Source organism: Rhinolophus sinicus, chromosome 9 (genome assembly GCF_057876585.1).
Source record: "Rhinolophus sinicus isolate RSI-liver-muscle chromosome 9, RSI-T2T, whole genome shotgun sequence".
Lineage (NCBI taxonomy): Eukaryota > Metazoa > Chordata > Mammalia > Chiroptera > Rhinolophidae > Rhinolophus > Rhinolophus sinicus.
This window is the reverse complement of record NC_142509.1, coordinates 36,780,534-36,797,320: the sequence shown is the minus strand read 5'-3', so window position 1 is coordinate 36,797,320 and position 16,787 is coordinate 36,780,534. Positions and strand designations below refer to the sequence as shown.

At 48.5% G+C, this 16,787-nt stretch overlaps 1 protein-coding gene across 1 annotated transcript in view; it reads right to left on the bottom strand.

Annotated features, from left to right (window-relative positions):
* The window catches only part of DNAH10 (dynein axonemal heavy chain 10), a 113,752-nt gene that overhangs the window by 27,507 nt on the left and 69,458 nt on the right, over nucleotides 1-16,787 (bottom strand). Inside the window, exons 42-54 of the mRNA XM_019748752.3 lie at nucleotides 15,699-15,833; nucleotides 15,226-15,442; nucleotides 14,269-14,388; nucleotides 12,951-13,096; nucleotides 11,623-11,775; nucleotides 10,660-10,920; nucleotides 9,180-9,352; nucleotides 8,076-8,169; nucleotides 7,632-7,799; nucleotides 6,941-7,129; nucleotides 3,526-3,697; nucleotides 2,091-2,294; nucleotides 1,395-1,475 (exon numbers count right to left, since the gene is read on the bottom strand). Of these exons, the coding sequence (XP_019604311.3) occupies nucleotides 1,395-1,475; nucleotides 2,091-2,294; nucleotides 3,526-3,697; nucleotides 6,941-7,129; nucleotides 7,632-7,799; nucleotides 8,076-8,169; nucleotides 9,180-9,352; nucleotides 10,660-10,920; nucleotides 11,623-11,775; nucleotides 12,951-13,096; nucleotides 14,269-14,388; nucleotides 15,226-15,442; nucleotides 15,699-15,833 (2,113 nt within the window). The remainder of the gene's footprint in view (nucleotides 1-1,394; nucleotides 1,476-2,090; nucleotides 2,295-3,525; nucleotides 3,698-6,940; nucleotides 7,130-7,631; nucleotides 7,800-8,075; nucleotides 8,170-9,179; nucleotides 9,353-10,659; nucleotides 10,921-11,622; nucleotides 11,776-12,950; nucleotides 13,097-14,268; nucleotides 14,389-15,225; nucleotides 15,443-15,698; nucleotides 15,834-16,787) is intronic.

Here is a 16,787-nt window from a genome sequence, read left to right as displayed (position 1 = left end):
GGGCACAAGGTGGATCCTCCTAAAATCTGTCGAAAGAATCAGTGATCGCACCCAGGAAGAGTGCACCACTCAGGTTATCAAACAGATGGTAAAATACTTTCAACTTGAAAGCAGAATCTGCTCAAATTTAAATGAAGGAGGGGGAGACTGGAACATATCCTTTTATCCAGATTCGATTTTGAATTATACCAGCGGCCAGCAAACCAGAGCCCACGGGCCAGTTGTACAGCATGTATTAAAAAACTCTGCCTTGCACATATCCATACTTTGGGGCCCAGTCATTCCAATTCCAGGGAATATGGTCTAAGGGAAGAAATCCTAAGAAAATTCCATGCAGTGTAATTTATGACAATGAACCGCTGAGCGCAGAAAGCAAGCCTAAGTGCTAAGGCATGGAAATGGCTAATGCGTCTGTGAAAACTAAGGCACGTCTCTATCAGGGTCGGCAAACTACGGCCCACAGGACAAACCCATCCCAGTACCTGTTTTTGTAAAGTTTTACTGGCACACAGCCACACCCATTCATTTCCATATTGTCTATGGCTGCTTTCATGATGCAACTGTATGGCTCACAAAGCTGAAAATATTTATCATCCAGTCCTTTACAGAAAAAGTTTGCTGATCCCTGAGTTACATCGTCAGGAAAGAGTCATTCTTTTAGCTCCTTTCCTCAAAAAACCACATTCTGCCTGTATAGGAGGACTAATTATTTATTTATTGAATATGTATTTATAAGGGTGACACTATTTACCCTGTCACCTAGTGTCATCAATCTTCTCAAGTTAGGTCCAGAAAAAAAAAAGTATTCTCCTGAAGATAAACTGACTTGCTTTCTTATTTCAAAGATGAGAATTAGTCAAGGCTGTCATAACGTGTTTGAAACTTCAGAGCAAATTCAGCACAGGTTAATAACAGTTTACCGAAAGGTCCTTCAGGCATCCTTTGGGTCAGCGGTCAGCACGTTCTTTCTATAAAGAGCCAAACTCTAAATATTTACAGCCTTTCTGGGCCGCACAGTCTCTGTTGCAATTACTCAATTGCAGTTGTAGCATAAAAACAGCCACAGACACTATGTTCATTAACGAGTGAATCTGTGTTCCAATAAAACTTTATTGATCAAAACAAGCAGTGGGTCACATTTGGCCCACAGGCCGTGATTTGCCGACTCCTGCTTTGGAAGCTACTTAATCAATTTTTATCCTAAACTGTCTGTGTAAGTCCCCTGAAATCCCTATGAAGTAGAACACAAAATGAACCAAAAACATACTAACAGGCTAAAAAACTATTTATGGTCCTGGAGGTTAACAGCAAAGGAAACTACTGGACCAAAATTCGAAGTGACAACAAACTGCTTTGTTACACCATTAATGTGGTCCCCATTAGCTGTCACCTACCTAAAAATGACTTGGCGACTGCATGCAGGGCTTGGGGAGGCCAAGGCATGAACCAGTCGATGCCAGTGTTGTTCACTAGACCTTGAAAAGAAAGAGACGAAAGAGAGGCTCACTGTGCAGTCCTGAGACACCTGACAACACTGATGCCATCTCAGTACCAATGAGCTGGACGTGTCCAAGAGTGATTCAGCAAAAGCAGGCTTTCAACCTCAGCACTGTGGATTCCAGGCCACATAATCCTTGGTGTGGGGGCTGCCCTGTGCCTTGGAGGGTGCCAAAAAGATGGCAGTAGTATACCCCCCGTCACACCCCACACGACAACCAAAAATGTCTCCAGGCGGTGACACATGCCAGCCAGGAACGTCTGTTCTCGGGGCAGGTACTGCACCTTCCATGGGGCTGGCAGACTTTTCCCAAATGGCAGAGAGCAGACAGCGGTGCTGCACTTGCTATGGGCCTTGCACCCAGGACCATGGTCAAGGTGTCAGGACGTCACCCACCTGCAGACAACACAAGAGCCTGTGGCATGTGGGAGGGGCAGAGCGGGGCTCATATGACACTGCAAGGCCCAGATTTCAACCACGTGGCCATGCTGTGCTTTACTCTACTGGTGGGACCGCAAGATGTGCACTGCCCCCCGAGGCACACGCCCTGTCGAAGGGGGAACATGGATGTGTGGGCTCCACTCCGGGGCACCTGGGAAATTTCTGCACCGGGTCCTCAAGGTGTCCCCCACCGGCGACATGCCCAGGACGATGTGCAGGTTGCTGGCACTCTTGTTCACAAAGTACTGCCACACAGACTCCTTGGCCGGGCCCACCCCTTGCTTCATAGCTTCTTGTCCAATCTGACTGAGGATAGATTCCTTTTCATCTTCGGGAAAAAGCGCAGGTACGATTCCTAGGACACAAAGACACACCAGGGTTTTTATGTTTCAGGGCTATTAACTCTCTAGGCACTGAAATGACAGAAGCACAGCGTCACGGGGACAGTCCAAAGAGCAGGGCTGGGGTCCCGATGCTGAGATCCAAGGCTCACTCGCCTGTGAAAAACCCTTTGAGCCTCAATCTCCTCACCTGCGAAATGGGAATAACCAGTGCCTGCTGCCCACCTGGGAGGGCTATCATGAGCATCAAAGCAGGGGTTCTCATTTGACCCCTAAGGGACAGTTAGCAATGTCTAGACATTTTGTTTGTCACAACTTGTGTGTGTGTGGGGGGGGTAAGGTGGGTGGTGGCTGATGTCATCTAGTAGGTAGAGGCCAAGGATGCTGCTAAACCGCCTGTAACTCCACGGACGGCCCCACCATGGAGAACGGCCCTGCCCCTAACGTCACCAGTGCCGACGATGGAAACCCTGAAGCAAAGCTAAGTGCTTCAGAGAGCTGCAGAGCTATTAACTGACACCACCGGAGTCTTCTCAGTCTTCATAGAAAATACACCCTGAGCCCCACGGTGAGAACAGGGCTAACACTTACACATTTGTGACCCGTGTATGAAAAGACCCATGCCAGCCTACTTCCGTAGCACTTAGCACTCACTTCCTTGACAAACTAATGCCCTCTCTGACGTACCACTTGGATTTCTCCTTAGGGCAGCAAACTCCATGGGCCCCAAATGGCACAGCCCCAATCTGGTCGTCCCCATCTTAGTAAATGAAACCAGCCGCTCCAGCTGAAAACCTTGACATTCTTCCTCACTCGCCCTCACCCCAACCATTCAAGTCCTGCTGGCTCTACCTCCAAATATCTCGGGAAACCACACACTTCTCACCATTCCCTCTGTCCACCCTCGTCTGAGTCGCTGTCATCTCTCCCCTGCACCTTGACTGTAGCTCCAAACTGGCACCCCTTCCTGCTCTTATCTCCCTCTGATGTAGCCCCCTCAGAGCGGCCAGGGGGATCTTTTAAAAATGGAGATGTAGACAAATCACTGCTGGGAGAACACAATCTAATCTCCTTTAAGTGACCCACAGGCCCTGGAGGTGCGGCCCCTCCAGCTCACTGCCCCCACACGGGCTCCTCCCACTTTCCTGCTGCTGCCAGCACGGTTCACCTGGCCGGCCCCCCCACGCCCCCCATCACTGCAAGCCCGGAGCCCGCCAGGCCCCGGCACGGCCAGCCCCGCGGTACCTGAAGTCAGCATGTTGTTGATGAGCTCCAGGAAACCCTCCTCGGCCACGTGCGCATCCGTGAACAGGAAGATCATCATTTTGTTCTCAATGCCAAGTTTCAGATAAAGATTCTTCAGATCTTCCCGGAAATTGTTCTCTGAGTAGCCTCTGCTCAGAAGGATCTCAAATACCTGCCGAGCAGGACACAAAATCCACGTGAGGACCAGCCTAGGTTAGGGAACTGCCCGCTCTGTGAAGTGCAGTGCACACGCTTGTATGGACCGACCATCAGGCGGCACTGCCAGCCGTGTAAGAGGGATGAGCCACAGCGATCCCAGACGATGACCTGGGTCGTCTTCACAAAACACACGGAGTGAGAAATGCAGGAGCAGCAAACTGTTATACCCCTTTTTGTCAAACGACTCATGACAGACATTCTGTGCCTGCACAAACGTGGGAGGGTGCGTGGGAAGCACGGGTCTGTCCACACGGGATTATGTGAGTGTGGGAAAAAGGGGGTTATGTAAAAGGCACCCTCGGTTGTTAAAACGAGTTATTTGAGTTACCGCGAGGAAGGGCAGGCAAGAAACGAGGTAGTGGGGAAGGACGCCGAGGGTGGGCCAAGCAACAAAGGATACAAGAATGCACACATGAGCACAACCCTAATGCATGTGTGCACTCACAGCTGTGTGTTTATTTAAAATTAGATAAATTATGGGAGGATGTGTAAAGAAACTCAACATTCTTATATTTAAAAATTCTGTTGTACATGAAATAGGTATATTGACTTCTTTCCACATGTTTTTACTGTATCTCTATGAAATGACGGATGTTGCTTAAATTTATTGTGGTAATCATTTCACAATATACGTACCTAAGTCAAACACTTACGCTGTCTGCCTAAAATTCATGAAGTGATATACATCAATTACATCTCAATAAAACTGGAAAAACGTCTTATTTGCTTCAAACCTATTTTTAACAACGTTATGGGTAAAATTAAAAGTCCTCTGCCTTTCCTGTGTCCTCCATCTCCAGGCCCTTTTCACTTCCTCTTTAAGGAGGCAAACTCCACCATGAATTTAGGTCCTAACTTTCTCAGGCAAAATATGCTGCCATGTATATATATATCAATCAGTCATATGGGGGGGAAATGATTGTGCAAAGATATCCGAACAAGGGTGCTCACTGCAGCATTATTTCTAAACTAAACCTAGAAGGAATGAGCTAAATGTCCCCAGCACAGAGGGCTCAGGTAGGACACCTCCACCCAATGGAACACTGCAGTGTTGGCAAGAACAACGCAAATCTGTAATGACTGACTTGAAAAGATGTCAGCGATACGGTTAGGGGGAAAAAAACAAATTACAAAAGTTACACACAATATTAACCCATTGCTGGTCGGAAGTAAATAGATCATTCTGGAAGGATGTACACCCAAGTGCTGCTACTCACTAACAGTGGTCATCCTTAGGTGGTGAGATCACAGGTGATCTTTATTTTCTTTGGATGTTTCTGCATTTGCCGTGCTGTTGCAATGAGGACGTCACGTTTATAGAGTCCAGCGAACCCACAACAGTAGCGACTACGTTGTGAAGGTGATGACGACGTGGGGCTCAGTCCTCCACGCCCGACTCCAGAAGACACGGAGAGGACGAGTAGGACGGGTGTGCAAAAGAACACCTTTCATGTGCTACCGTGCCTCCCCGAAAATAACACCTAACCGGACCATCAGCTCGAACGGTCTTTTGGAGCAAAAACTAATCTAAGACCCGGTCCTTATTTTACTATAGTATAAGACCCCGTCTTACAGAATATAAGGGGTCTTATATTAATGTTTCCTCCAAAAGATGCATTAGAGCTGACTGTCTGGCTAGGTCTTACTTTCGGGGAAACAGGGTAGGGGGAGGGTTATGACCACCCAATTAGAAATACCCTCCTCTGAAGGCAGACTTGTCACGGGGCAGCTGAGTGCTGGAATTCAGGAGGCAGGAGGGAGCCCTTGCTGTGGGTGTATCCGCAGAGGCAGCCAGACGCCCTAGGCACCTGGTTTTCAGCAAACGGAGACCTCGAGGCTAATGGAAGACCCTGATAGTGAATGGAATCTGACACCAGAGAATGAGACGGGTTTGGGGAGAAGAGGATGAATTGTGGACGCGGCGTCTCTTCAGAGAGTGGTCACAGCTCCACGCTCAGAGGCGCAGAGACGCTATCTGCGAGAATCTAAGAGGGGGATGGGGAGGCAGGGCCCCTCAGACAGTGCTGATGAGGGGTAAACGGTACAGCCACTTTGGAAAACAGGCTGGCCTTTCTCAGATGATTGCACCCAGAACTGCCACATGGCCCAGCAATTCCACTCCAAGGTGTAGACCCAAGAGAAACGGAAATATATGTCATCAGAGAAACCTGTACATGAATGTCCATAGCAGCACTACTCAGAACAGCCAAAAAGTGGGAACAGCCCAAGCGTCCATCAGTGGACGGATAGGTAAACAAACGCGGTCTGTGCACACATTGGAACACGATGCAGCCACAAAAAGGAACAAAGCACAGATACATGGATGAAGCCCGAAAACGCAATGCTGAGTGAGAGAAGCTGTCACAAAAGACCACACACTCCATGGCTCTATTCACATGAGTGCAGAACAGGAAAGTCCATACAGACAGAAAGAAGATTCGTGGTTTCTTAGGGCTGGGGGTACAGGGAGATAGGGGGTAACAGCTAATGGGTATGGGATTTCTTTTTGGGTGATGAAAATGTTCTAAAATTCACTGTGGGGATAGCTGCACACATCTGTGAAGATACCAAAAGTGTGGAATTGGACACTTTAAATGGGTGCACTGTATGGTCTGTGAATTGTATTTCAATAAAGCTGGTTTTTTAAAAGAAATTCTAAGAATAGCCCAGGGCTGTCTGTGCAGCTATGGCGGCTGGTAGCTGCCGACTGCACGCTGGTCCACCCCGGTCTAAATAAGAAGCAATATTTAAATAAGAAGCAATATTGAGGCAGGTAGTAAGTACAAGCTCTTTGCATTGCACTGACTGCTATGAATCGGAGAGGAAAGGGATTAGAATACTACTGTGTTTCCCTGAAATAAGACCGGGTCATATATTAATTTTTGCTCCAAAAGTTGCATTAGGGCTTATGTTCAGGGGATGTCATCCCCTCCACACACGTGCACGTCACCAGCCACAGGATTTGCTTGTTTGACTTTCAAATGTGACATAGCCTCCATTCCAAAACAACACACAAAGTAGATGCCTCGGATATGCAGTTACAATAATATTGAGCCCCCCCCCCCAAAAAAAAAACACACCATGTTATACAATGTGAAAACATCACGCTCCTTACAGACAGCTCCGACGTTTGCATGAACTACCACCTGCAGGAACGGGCGTCTCCAATCTACTTCCGGGAGGGGCGGTGCCTCACCTCGCAGCCGGCGGTGAAGGCCGCCAGCCTGGCCAGAGACTGCTTCCCGGAGCCCCCGACGCCCACCAGCAGGGCATGGCCGCTGTCCAAGCGAATGATGCGGTGCACGCGGGTCAGATGCTCCAGGGCGTCGTCGAAGAGCACCAGGTTCATCTTGGTGTTGCTCTCATTGTACTCCTCGAGGAGCTCCTGGATGGGAAAGGATTTCAGAGGACCCTGGGTTTCCCGAGACAGACTCTCGCCTTTTGTCCAGGGGGGCTGAGGAACGGAGGAGAGGTTTTTCTCATGCCTGTGGTCACTGAAATCATGAAGTCATTTGGGTTGATGGGACACCACATTCCATGTCCACCATCAAGACTTCCTGCTGGTTTGTGATTGGTCGGCAGCGAGCCAACGCTCACCTCATGAAGAGACAGTCGGGTGACTGTCCCCAAACCTGACTGTGCACTGGAACCTGGGACCCTCCATCGGCTCGAGGAAGGACTCTTAGGGGGTCTGCGTGTCTAGCAAATTCCTCAGGTCATTCCCATGCATCTCGGGCAGTGGGAACCACTGGAGCGTCCGGACACAAGCTCTCATTCGGAACCAGGAGACAGAAGCACAGGTGCTCTCCCCAGCTCTACCCCCTGGGCACCCGTGCAATGCTCGGCTCCCCTGAGAGGTGCCCCCGGAGAAGTGAGCCCCGCCACACCTGGAACAAAGCCTTGGCCGCCTCGTAATCCTGGATGTCTTCATAAATGCGTGTTTCCCCTTCATGCAGAGCCATCCGGAAGTCTCCAAACAGGATGGGATCCCTCATCACCGCCTCCACGTCATTGGTAAAATGTTCCATAACCAACTTTGATATGTGCTCTTGTACCTTACAACATAAGACCACTTAAGGACCCAAACTCAACAACATGTGTGTGCTAACACGTGTTAGGGAAAAAAGCATACACGAGGGTTATCTGAAGTTATTTGCGTTCGACTTCTTTTTCCAGTTGCTACAAGCTGCTACACAATCCACCCTCCTTTTTACCCACTGGCTTTATTGTTCGTGTCTATTTTTCTGCCGTGAACTATATAAAACACACATTGGGTTTTATGCTCCTTTTTCACCCGGAGAAGAATTCTGTGGTAGGTTGGAGGTACTGACCAGCCGCTTATCTGTCTCACTGATTAATCGGTCGTGGAAAACTCTCAGACATTCATTCCTCCAGACTCTCAGCATCTGGGTCACCGTCTGGAACCTACATGACGGAAAGGGCAAGATCGGCCACTACATCATCTAGAGAAGAGCAGGCTAAATGCTGCTGTTTTCAGATGGATCCACAAGGAGCGGAAACACACACTTCTGTGGTCCTTTTGCCGCCATGGTCTCACATTAACGAAATGTAATGGATGCTAACAAATTCAGTGTCAAAACCGTAGTCCTACAACTTATACTACGGAAGAAACTTTATCTACACAGCAGAACTTTATCTATAAATGACATAAGTGGCAAAAAGTGAACACCTGACCCTGCTCCTACTTGCTGGAATATATGAATTTAAAATCAGCATCAGAGCCGCTGGCAGTTCCTTCTAAGGATCAGCTCCACCGGCCCCGTTCTGGAGCTTTCTCTGGTTTCCGGCAAAGAGCCCTCATTCTGCCCTAAAAACCTGGAGCTGCCTTCTGCTGAACTGCCATTCCAAACCCTTCAAGGGCACCGAGTACATCGGGGAGTCCTTAATCCATTTTTCATTCATAATGTGAACCCACAAATTGGCCTATGCTTGTCAATCTACATACATTAAAGCATACGTTAATGTACATACATAAATAAGTCTGGTTTAATGAGAACATTTCTATACTCAGAGTTAAATCCCTTCTGTCTTCTGTGCTTGTTTCTCCCAAAGACACACATATATAACCAATTCTAACTGGAAACAATTCAGTTGCATGTGCGAAAGGCTCCACACGGGCAAATTCCAACCTTAGGACTGAGAACGAGAGGTCAGCAACGTGGTCCCACCAGGGGGACGCACCTGTCCACATGTCCACACATCTGCCTCTCATGCTCCACCTGTCCTCAACTCAGGGCTTACAAGGCATCACGCCTTAAGCCAACTGTTTAACTCGTTCCTTCATTTAACAAAACCAAAAAAGATACTGGGTACTTAACTGATTTCACCGAATTCACTTGCAAGTCCTCTGCCTTAAAAGAATTAAGAAAAGCTGTCGCTATGGGACACATCTCAGTGAGACTAAACAAACTCACCGCTCTGGGTTAGTGAGGAGAAGCCCGTTAAACACCCGCGAGAGATCTCGAAGGTTAAAGATGTAATGGAACTTGGAGGGAGTGGGAGGCAGGTCCTGTACAATGTTCTTGTAAAGTGCCAACGTGCAGCGTGTCAACTTGTCACTCACAGCCACGATGCTCTCGTGAAACACCTAAAAAATGAAAAGACCCCTCATATGTGTCCCAGTGGATGATCAGAGAAGCAAACTGTGGTCTGTCGACGCAACGGAACATTGTGCAGCCATAAAAAGGGGTGAGGCGCTGGCACAGGCCGCCATATGGATGAGCCCCAGAAACATGATGCTGAGTAAGAGAAGCCAGACATAGAAGACTACATATTGTAGGACTGCACTGAGGTGAAATGTCCAGAACAGGAAAATCCACCGAGACAGAGTACAGACTGGTGATTGCCAGGGGCTAAAGAATGGGGTAGAGTGACTGCTCTTAGGGTCACTGAAAATAAGAAAATATTCTGGAACTAGACAGTGGTGATGGCCGTACAACACTGTGAAGGTACTTAATGCCACTGAATTGCATACTTTAAAATGGTTATAATAACTAATCTTAGGTTATGTGAAGTTTACCATAATTTTTTAAGAGGAGATGAAAAAAATTAAGAGAAACTCATCATCTGATCTGCTTTCACTTTTCTAGATTTTCACGTTGACTGACATGTCAACATGATGTGAAACCAAAGCCCCAAACCAGCCCTCAGTTTGAGTTTTATTGGTGCAGACCTGTTTTGGAAGCAAATGTATTAAGGTAGGGCAGGAACATGCCAGGTGCCCACAGTTACTACTGGTCACACCTGGCCATGCCACACCTTTACCTTTCCTGCCTGGCCCCCGAAAACTGTGTGTGTACAAGCCCCACTTCAAAAGGGAAATACCAAGATCAGAAGGTCGTTATTTAAATGAATGGGTTCCATTTGTGGGGGCCAAATAAATCGTAATACCAGAATGACTAGTATCTAGTGAGTGTCTGCTAGGTGCTAGGCAATGTACCACACACTTCACATGTATTTCCCTCCTCTCATTCTCCCAAAACCCAGGGAGGCGGGTATCATCATTATCTCCATGTTCCAGATGAGAATGGAGCCTCGGGGAGCTTGCCCGAGGATGGGGACTGATTCCAGAACACAAGTCCCCTAGTGGATTCACTGCTGTTACTGGATGTAACTCGGGGCCACATCAGGCCTTCTGTGGGCCCACGACACGTTTGCCTCAAGGCCCCTTTCTTCATAAAAATATTATTTTCTATTTTATGACTGCATTGGTATAAAGATGAATAGAATTCAAACTGGATTACATTCATTTTTTTCCCTTCTGGTTTTGAAAGAAATTAAAACGTGCCCAGGCCCAAACTACTGTGGGCTGTAGGCCTCATGCCTAAGCTGGCCCTGCACATGTCTGGACCCGACGCAAGGGCCCAGTTAGACTGCTGGGGAAAATCAAGTTACCGAGGTATGGCCTTTCAATATGGAGAAATAAATTAAATGTAAAGACTCCTGGGAAGGAAACGGGACAGTGAAGACACTGAACAGTGACATAAATCTCGGATCCACTTCATTGCGGCCTCCTCCAGCTTTTCCCATTGCAGCAATAAAGCCAAGGTCGCGAATGCTTTTGCAGTTCAGCTCCTTCCCACGGTCGTATAAGTAGCCTTTTTCCAACAGCAGTTTCAGCAAGGCAATCGGCTGCTGTGTGCCATATTCATCCACCTCAATTGTTTTCAAAGACAAAAAAGAGAACGGGCGTAAGAACGGGCGTATCAGAAGGCAGAGCTCATGCTGAGCATCTTCTCTCCTTTGCTCTGGGTGTAGTTTCACAGGGCTCCTCGAAGTCTCCAATTATATATTAATTTGTAACTATTTTTTAAAAATCTGTTTCCTTCACTAGACTGTAAGCTCCGTGAGGGCAGGGACTACATATGTGTTGCTTATTCCCCTGCACAGCACCAGTCACATAGGAGGGGCTCAATAAATATGTTAATTGGGTGGACGGATGTATAAATGGACAGATAAGTGGATGGATGGATGGATGGATGGATGGATGGATGGATGGATGGATGGGTAGATCCTGGCTTTGCACTCACACTTCCCATATATAAGGGGCTGAGAACACTGTTATTATCTAAAGTACAGCTCACTTGGAAACCACTTCACTCAATCACATGCTGCATACAGTTCCGAGGCTGCCTGCAACCCGCTTCACTCTTTTCAGAAACTGAGGACCACAACCAGTAAGGCAGAGGTCCCTCTGTCTAAGAGCAGCAGCCCAGTAGCATCGTGTCCTAAGCTGGCTCCCAGCACCTGCGCCCTGCAGACATGACGCAGAACACTCAGGTAGGTGTTCTTGCACGCACTGGCTCCGCACACACAGCGACACGCGCAAGCGCACTCGCTGCCCCACGCCTCCCCTACCTTTGGCATATTCATGTCATCCATGAAGACCAGGAGGCGTTTCCCCATGGGGGGGCCGTAAGTGTCTTTGGTGCGTTTTTCCACATTTGCTTCTAAATTTCTTTGGATATCCAGGGACGTGGTGCGGGAGGAGAAATAGACTGTTAACACAATCTGAAACAGAGGTCATTCAGAAAGTTGGTCTTTTTTTCCCAGTATAGGCAGTAAATGTTTGACCATGAGTTATAGCATCTCTTTTACAAATTCACTGGCATCCAAACCAACTTTTTTATAAGCAGTATGTCTGTTCTTCATTCCTTTCACTGTACTAAAGCAAGAATCCCCTCTCCTGGCAGGTTGTATGAGGCCATAACGAGTTGCCACATGTGGCCGTTGGGGACAATGTGGACTGGGGGGTCTTGGCTCTGCACAGTCCTAGCTCGGTCACCTCCAAGAAGTCATCTGACCTTTCAGAGCCTCATTTTTCTTATCCGTAGAATGATTTAATAACATCTGCTTGGACTACTTCATAGGGTGATTATATCCTAGGAGCTGAAATGCACAAGGGCATTTCAACACGACAAAGCAATAGTCAAACATAAATCCCTCTCATGCCGGCTGCGTCTTAATAAATAAACAGGTCAAAGAACATGAACAGGTTCCATCTTTGGAACTAACTGCTGAGAGAGAGGTGAGAGAGGCCCGCGGGCCCCTGTGTGGGGAGCTTGTCCTCCCTCAGGCACAGGCGCTCAGGGCCTCTCCCTGTGCTCTCAGAGCACCTGTGAGAGTTCATCAGTCAGTAGTTCCCACGCTTCATGCATCGGGACTGCCTGCAGCATGAGGGGCCCGTGCTGAGTTCCCACCTCAGTAGATCTGGGGTGGTTTAAACGACCTTTTCAGGTCGTTGCTGCTGGTCTGGAGAACCACGACCTTGGAGAACACCCTCCAAGTAAGGCGGCCCCGAGCGCAGGCCCCCACTGGCGGAACGCGCATGTTCTTGCCAGGAACATGTCAGATGCGCCTTGTGGGCCCCGCACTGCGGAGTCCCAGGGGATGGGCACTGTGGCGGCGACTTCTGAACGCAGCCTCCCTTTGCCTGACTCCACAAACGTGTAGGTTCCTCTGGCTGTAAAAGTTCCTTCTGTGCCCTCCACATGAAATCCTTAAATCTAAATCAACCTTGTTGGCATGTGCCAGTGTGTGAGTGAGCTTGACCTTCACAGGCGTCTGGCCAGTCCTCCCCACAGCCCTACCCAGGCCCATCGCAAAGCCCGCGGACACCCCCTGGCGGCTCCGAGCCAGGGTGATTTGTTACGCGGCACTCCATCGCGAATACAAACACTCCTTACGTCCGCCTCTTTGTTCAGATGTTTGAGGAAGTTCTGGGTAGTGGCGGTCTTCGAGGTGCCAGATTCACCAACCAAGATAACGGGCTGTTTCATCTTCACCATCTGCTCCAGCACCCAGGAGGTACGGGTTGTGTCCACTGTGTGAACTAAGAAACACATGAAGAACGGGCGCATCACAGAAACGCCAACGGGTGAGCGCTCAGCAACGCGGAGTTGCACAGAACCTCATAAATCCCGTAAAACATTGTCAGCAAAAACCCAAGAGGTGACCTCGAAATTGTATAGATGGGTGAAATCTTCTTAGAAGCTCACTCCCCCAACCATTGTCTTTAATAGCGTATGTACTGTAAGATCCACCATTCTAAAGGTGTGATTTCATGAGGCTGACACACTTTTCCGGCTGTGTGATCGCCACCACGGTCCAGGTTTAGAACACCCAAGCTCCGTTTAATATCCAGTTCTGACTCGGACCCAGGATATTAAAAACGGAGCTTCTCCACTGCTCACGCCACTCTCATATCTGTGGGGTCTGCTTTCCTGACCAACAACTTCGTCTGAGGAGACCTACAGCATCAGAGGTGGGTCTGCCTCACTCCTACACTGGCAGTTTTTAATTCTGATCCGTTCCTGAGGAAACGTGTATGCCTCACTCTGTAAGAACTCTCTAAGAGCCAAACTCGGATATTTGTTTTGTGAAAATATCCAGCCTCTATATTCCTGTAAAATATTCTCCCATGCAGGATCAAAATACAAGTCATGTAAGGCTGGAAAGGTGACCTGCAGTAAATAACGGTCTATCTCGCTTCAATCGTAGTCAAGGAAATGCAGAATCCATCTGGCACATGCTTGAAATGAATGCTACTTGTTCCCTGATCTAAATAGTCAGAGGAAAGCATTTAAAATATGCTCGATATATAAATGTCTGAGGCACATGATTTTTCGAGGCAGCACCTCTTACAAAACGCTGCCTAGTTTGTTCCTCTTTCATCCCCTCCCACCCCCAGCAAGCAACACAGGCTGAAGGAAGCCCGTGGAGATGTGAGGAGGGCAGAGCAGCCACACCTGTCAGGACCGGCCTCCCTGGGGAAAAGCTGAGAGTCACACGTGTCTGCAGATGCTCCAAGCCAGCAGCACATACAAGGAATCCAAAGAGCCACCCTCTTGGCAAGGCCAACGGCTTACTCTCCTTGCTTTCTCCCAACCAGCTGTCTGGCAGGGACTCAGAGAACCACAGAGACCACGGGATCTTTTTCGTTTTCTCACGGAACGAGAACCACACACTCTTAAACCAAGGAACAGGGGCTTGGCTCTCCCTTACCCAGGATGTCATTAAATTTCCTCTCGCGGACGTGAAGATACTCCGGGACTAATTTATTCCACGGTATCCATTTCTTCTGTGCAGGATCAAAATGAAAGTCATACAAGGTTGGAAGGTGACCTGCAGTAAATAATGGTCTATTTTGCTTCAATCGTAGACATGAAAATACAGAATCAGCTCTGGCACATGCTTGAAATGAAGTAACGCTACTTGTTCCCTGGACAGCAACTTAACTGAGTCCTTTGAACTAACACTCCTCACTCATTAGACAGATACTGACTGGGTACTTTCCCCCAAATACTCCTATTCACTGGCAGATACGTACTGGGTATTCTGAATGGACACTACCCGTCTCTGTCCACTGCACAGAGACAGACTGAGTCCCTTCCCTGGACATACAATGGTGGGCAGACAGCGCTGGTCTCTATGCTTCCAGTTGTTGGTGGGCTAGATGGGCGTAGATAGAGACAAGCCAAGCGGCAGTTTCAATGTAGAGTACAGGGGGTACAGGCGCGCTGTGGAGGCGTCTTACCACATTGGGGCAGGAAGAGCTGAGAAGCACCGGATGCCACAGGGAGCGGGGAAGCGCAGCCCTCCCCTCACTGACACCAATCACACGGGTGCTATGCAAACCCAGATTTAAGAGAAGTTCCCTCACACATCTCTGCCCCAGACAGAGTGCCACCCACAGGTGCCTAAGAAGGGGGCACAAGTTTAGACTCATCAAGAAAGGCCATCCAGAGGGGTTGGGCATCTGCTAGAGCAGTTCATGCATTTGAACTTCTCCTAAGGGTACCACCAGGTGCTCTGACCGTTGCACATTTCTCTACAGAAGTAAATAAGCTAGAAAACCCATACAGCGATATGGAAAACCCATAAGGAGAAGCAAGGCCACGTCCTCCAAAACCCTAACCTAAAGTATTCTGAGCAGGCAAACAGGTTACACTCAGGTCCTACCTGGCAATTCCCCGGGCTTGGCCCAAACCCCTTCCGTATCAGCAGAAGGCAAAGAAGCAAGGCGTTTAATGCATTCATCAAATTTAATCCTCCCATCGTCCAGCAGGGCAGCGCCCAGAGAGCAGTACAGAGCCTCTAAGAAGTAGCACTCCAGAAGATCAGGGTCCTCTATTTCTCCTTCTAGTAACACATCCAACATCTTGGTTAACTGCGTGACCTGGTTCACAGCAAAATGCCTGGGTCAGCCCAGGTACTCCCCATACCCGTCCCGGATCAGTTCTGGTCGCAAATCCCCGGACCCCACGCCCCAGAGTGATGGGAACACATGACCCACCATATTGGTTCAGACCGGGGCACAAAAGGAAGCCTTGTGTCTTCCTCGGCAGTAACCTGCAATGTTGCAGGTTATCCTTTAAACGACGGGTTAGCCTTTAGGGAAGCTGTTCTCCTTGCTGACAGGGATTGTCTCTTACCATATTGAGGTCTGTCTGAGGAACTATTGTCTTCAGCTTTTCTCCTTGTCTTCCGTCCACTATTCCTTCCATTATCATGTCAATGAGATAGGGCACGTACTTCTCAAAGAGAGTCTGCAAGTCGCCTTGCTCTGCCTGTAGGAGAGCAGAAATCCAAGGGTTCCTTCATTTACATGGAAGTCAGTGTAAAGCTTTTGTCAAAAGAGGGGGTGAGAAACATCTGATGAATGGTAAATGTGGCAGGTGAGTAAAATCTGACAGTAGTGCTTTGTGTTTGTAGAAAAGTCTGTGTTTTGTAACACTTTCATTTCATCGTGAAGCATTTCGTGTCACTGCCATCGAGTCCACCCCACCACCTGGGAGGGAGGGGGGATAACAGGTCCCATTTGACAGAAAGGGGGCTGATTATCTTGGAGTTTAAGTGCACGGCCAGGCATCAGCTAAGAGTGCGAAGGAGGGGAAGGCCCCTCTCCCTTCAAGGACTGATGACCACCAGGGAGTGCACGGGTCCTCAGACAGCTCTCTCCCCGCATGACAGTGCCTCAAATGGTCCTCACATGTTCCCTGGGTCCTCTCTGGGATAATTAATTATGTCCTGACTTCCAATTCACCACCAGCCTAGTGGTCCTTCTAGAGATATACCCTGTGTCCCTTTAAGAATGTAGTCGCGGTGTCCTCATTATGGTCAAGCCACAACCTCCACATAACTGTCATATCTATCTCTGTACCTTTCAATGAGTCTATTGCTAAGACAAGACAAATCTCTGAGCAGCCACATGACATATCACATGGTTTGAGGCCAACTGAAATCATTGGATCCCAATACATAGCAAACTGGGTCCTTCACACACTTTCATCCAACTGAGCAACCGAGGACGAGGTGGGCACCTCCAAGAGACAAGTCTCTCAATAGTTGAGGTCGGCTGGGCCAGCGCTGCCCACTACAACCTGTAAGCCAATCTGGCCAGCGACCTGTGTTCATAAATAAAGTTTTATTGGTACATAGCTACGCCCCTTCATGTACTGTGGCTGCTTTCATGTCACGACGGCAGAGTTGAGTAGTTACAAAAGAAACCATATGGCCTACCA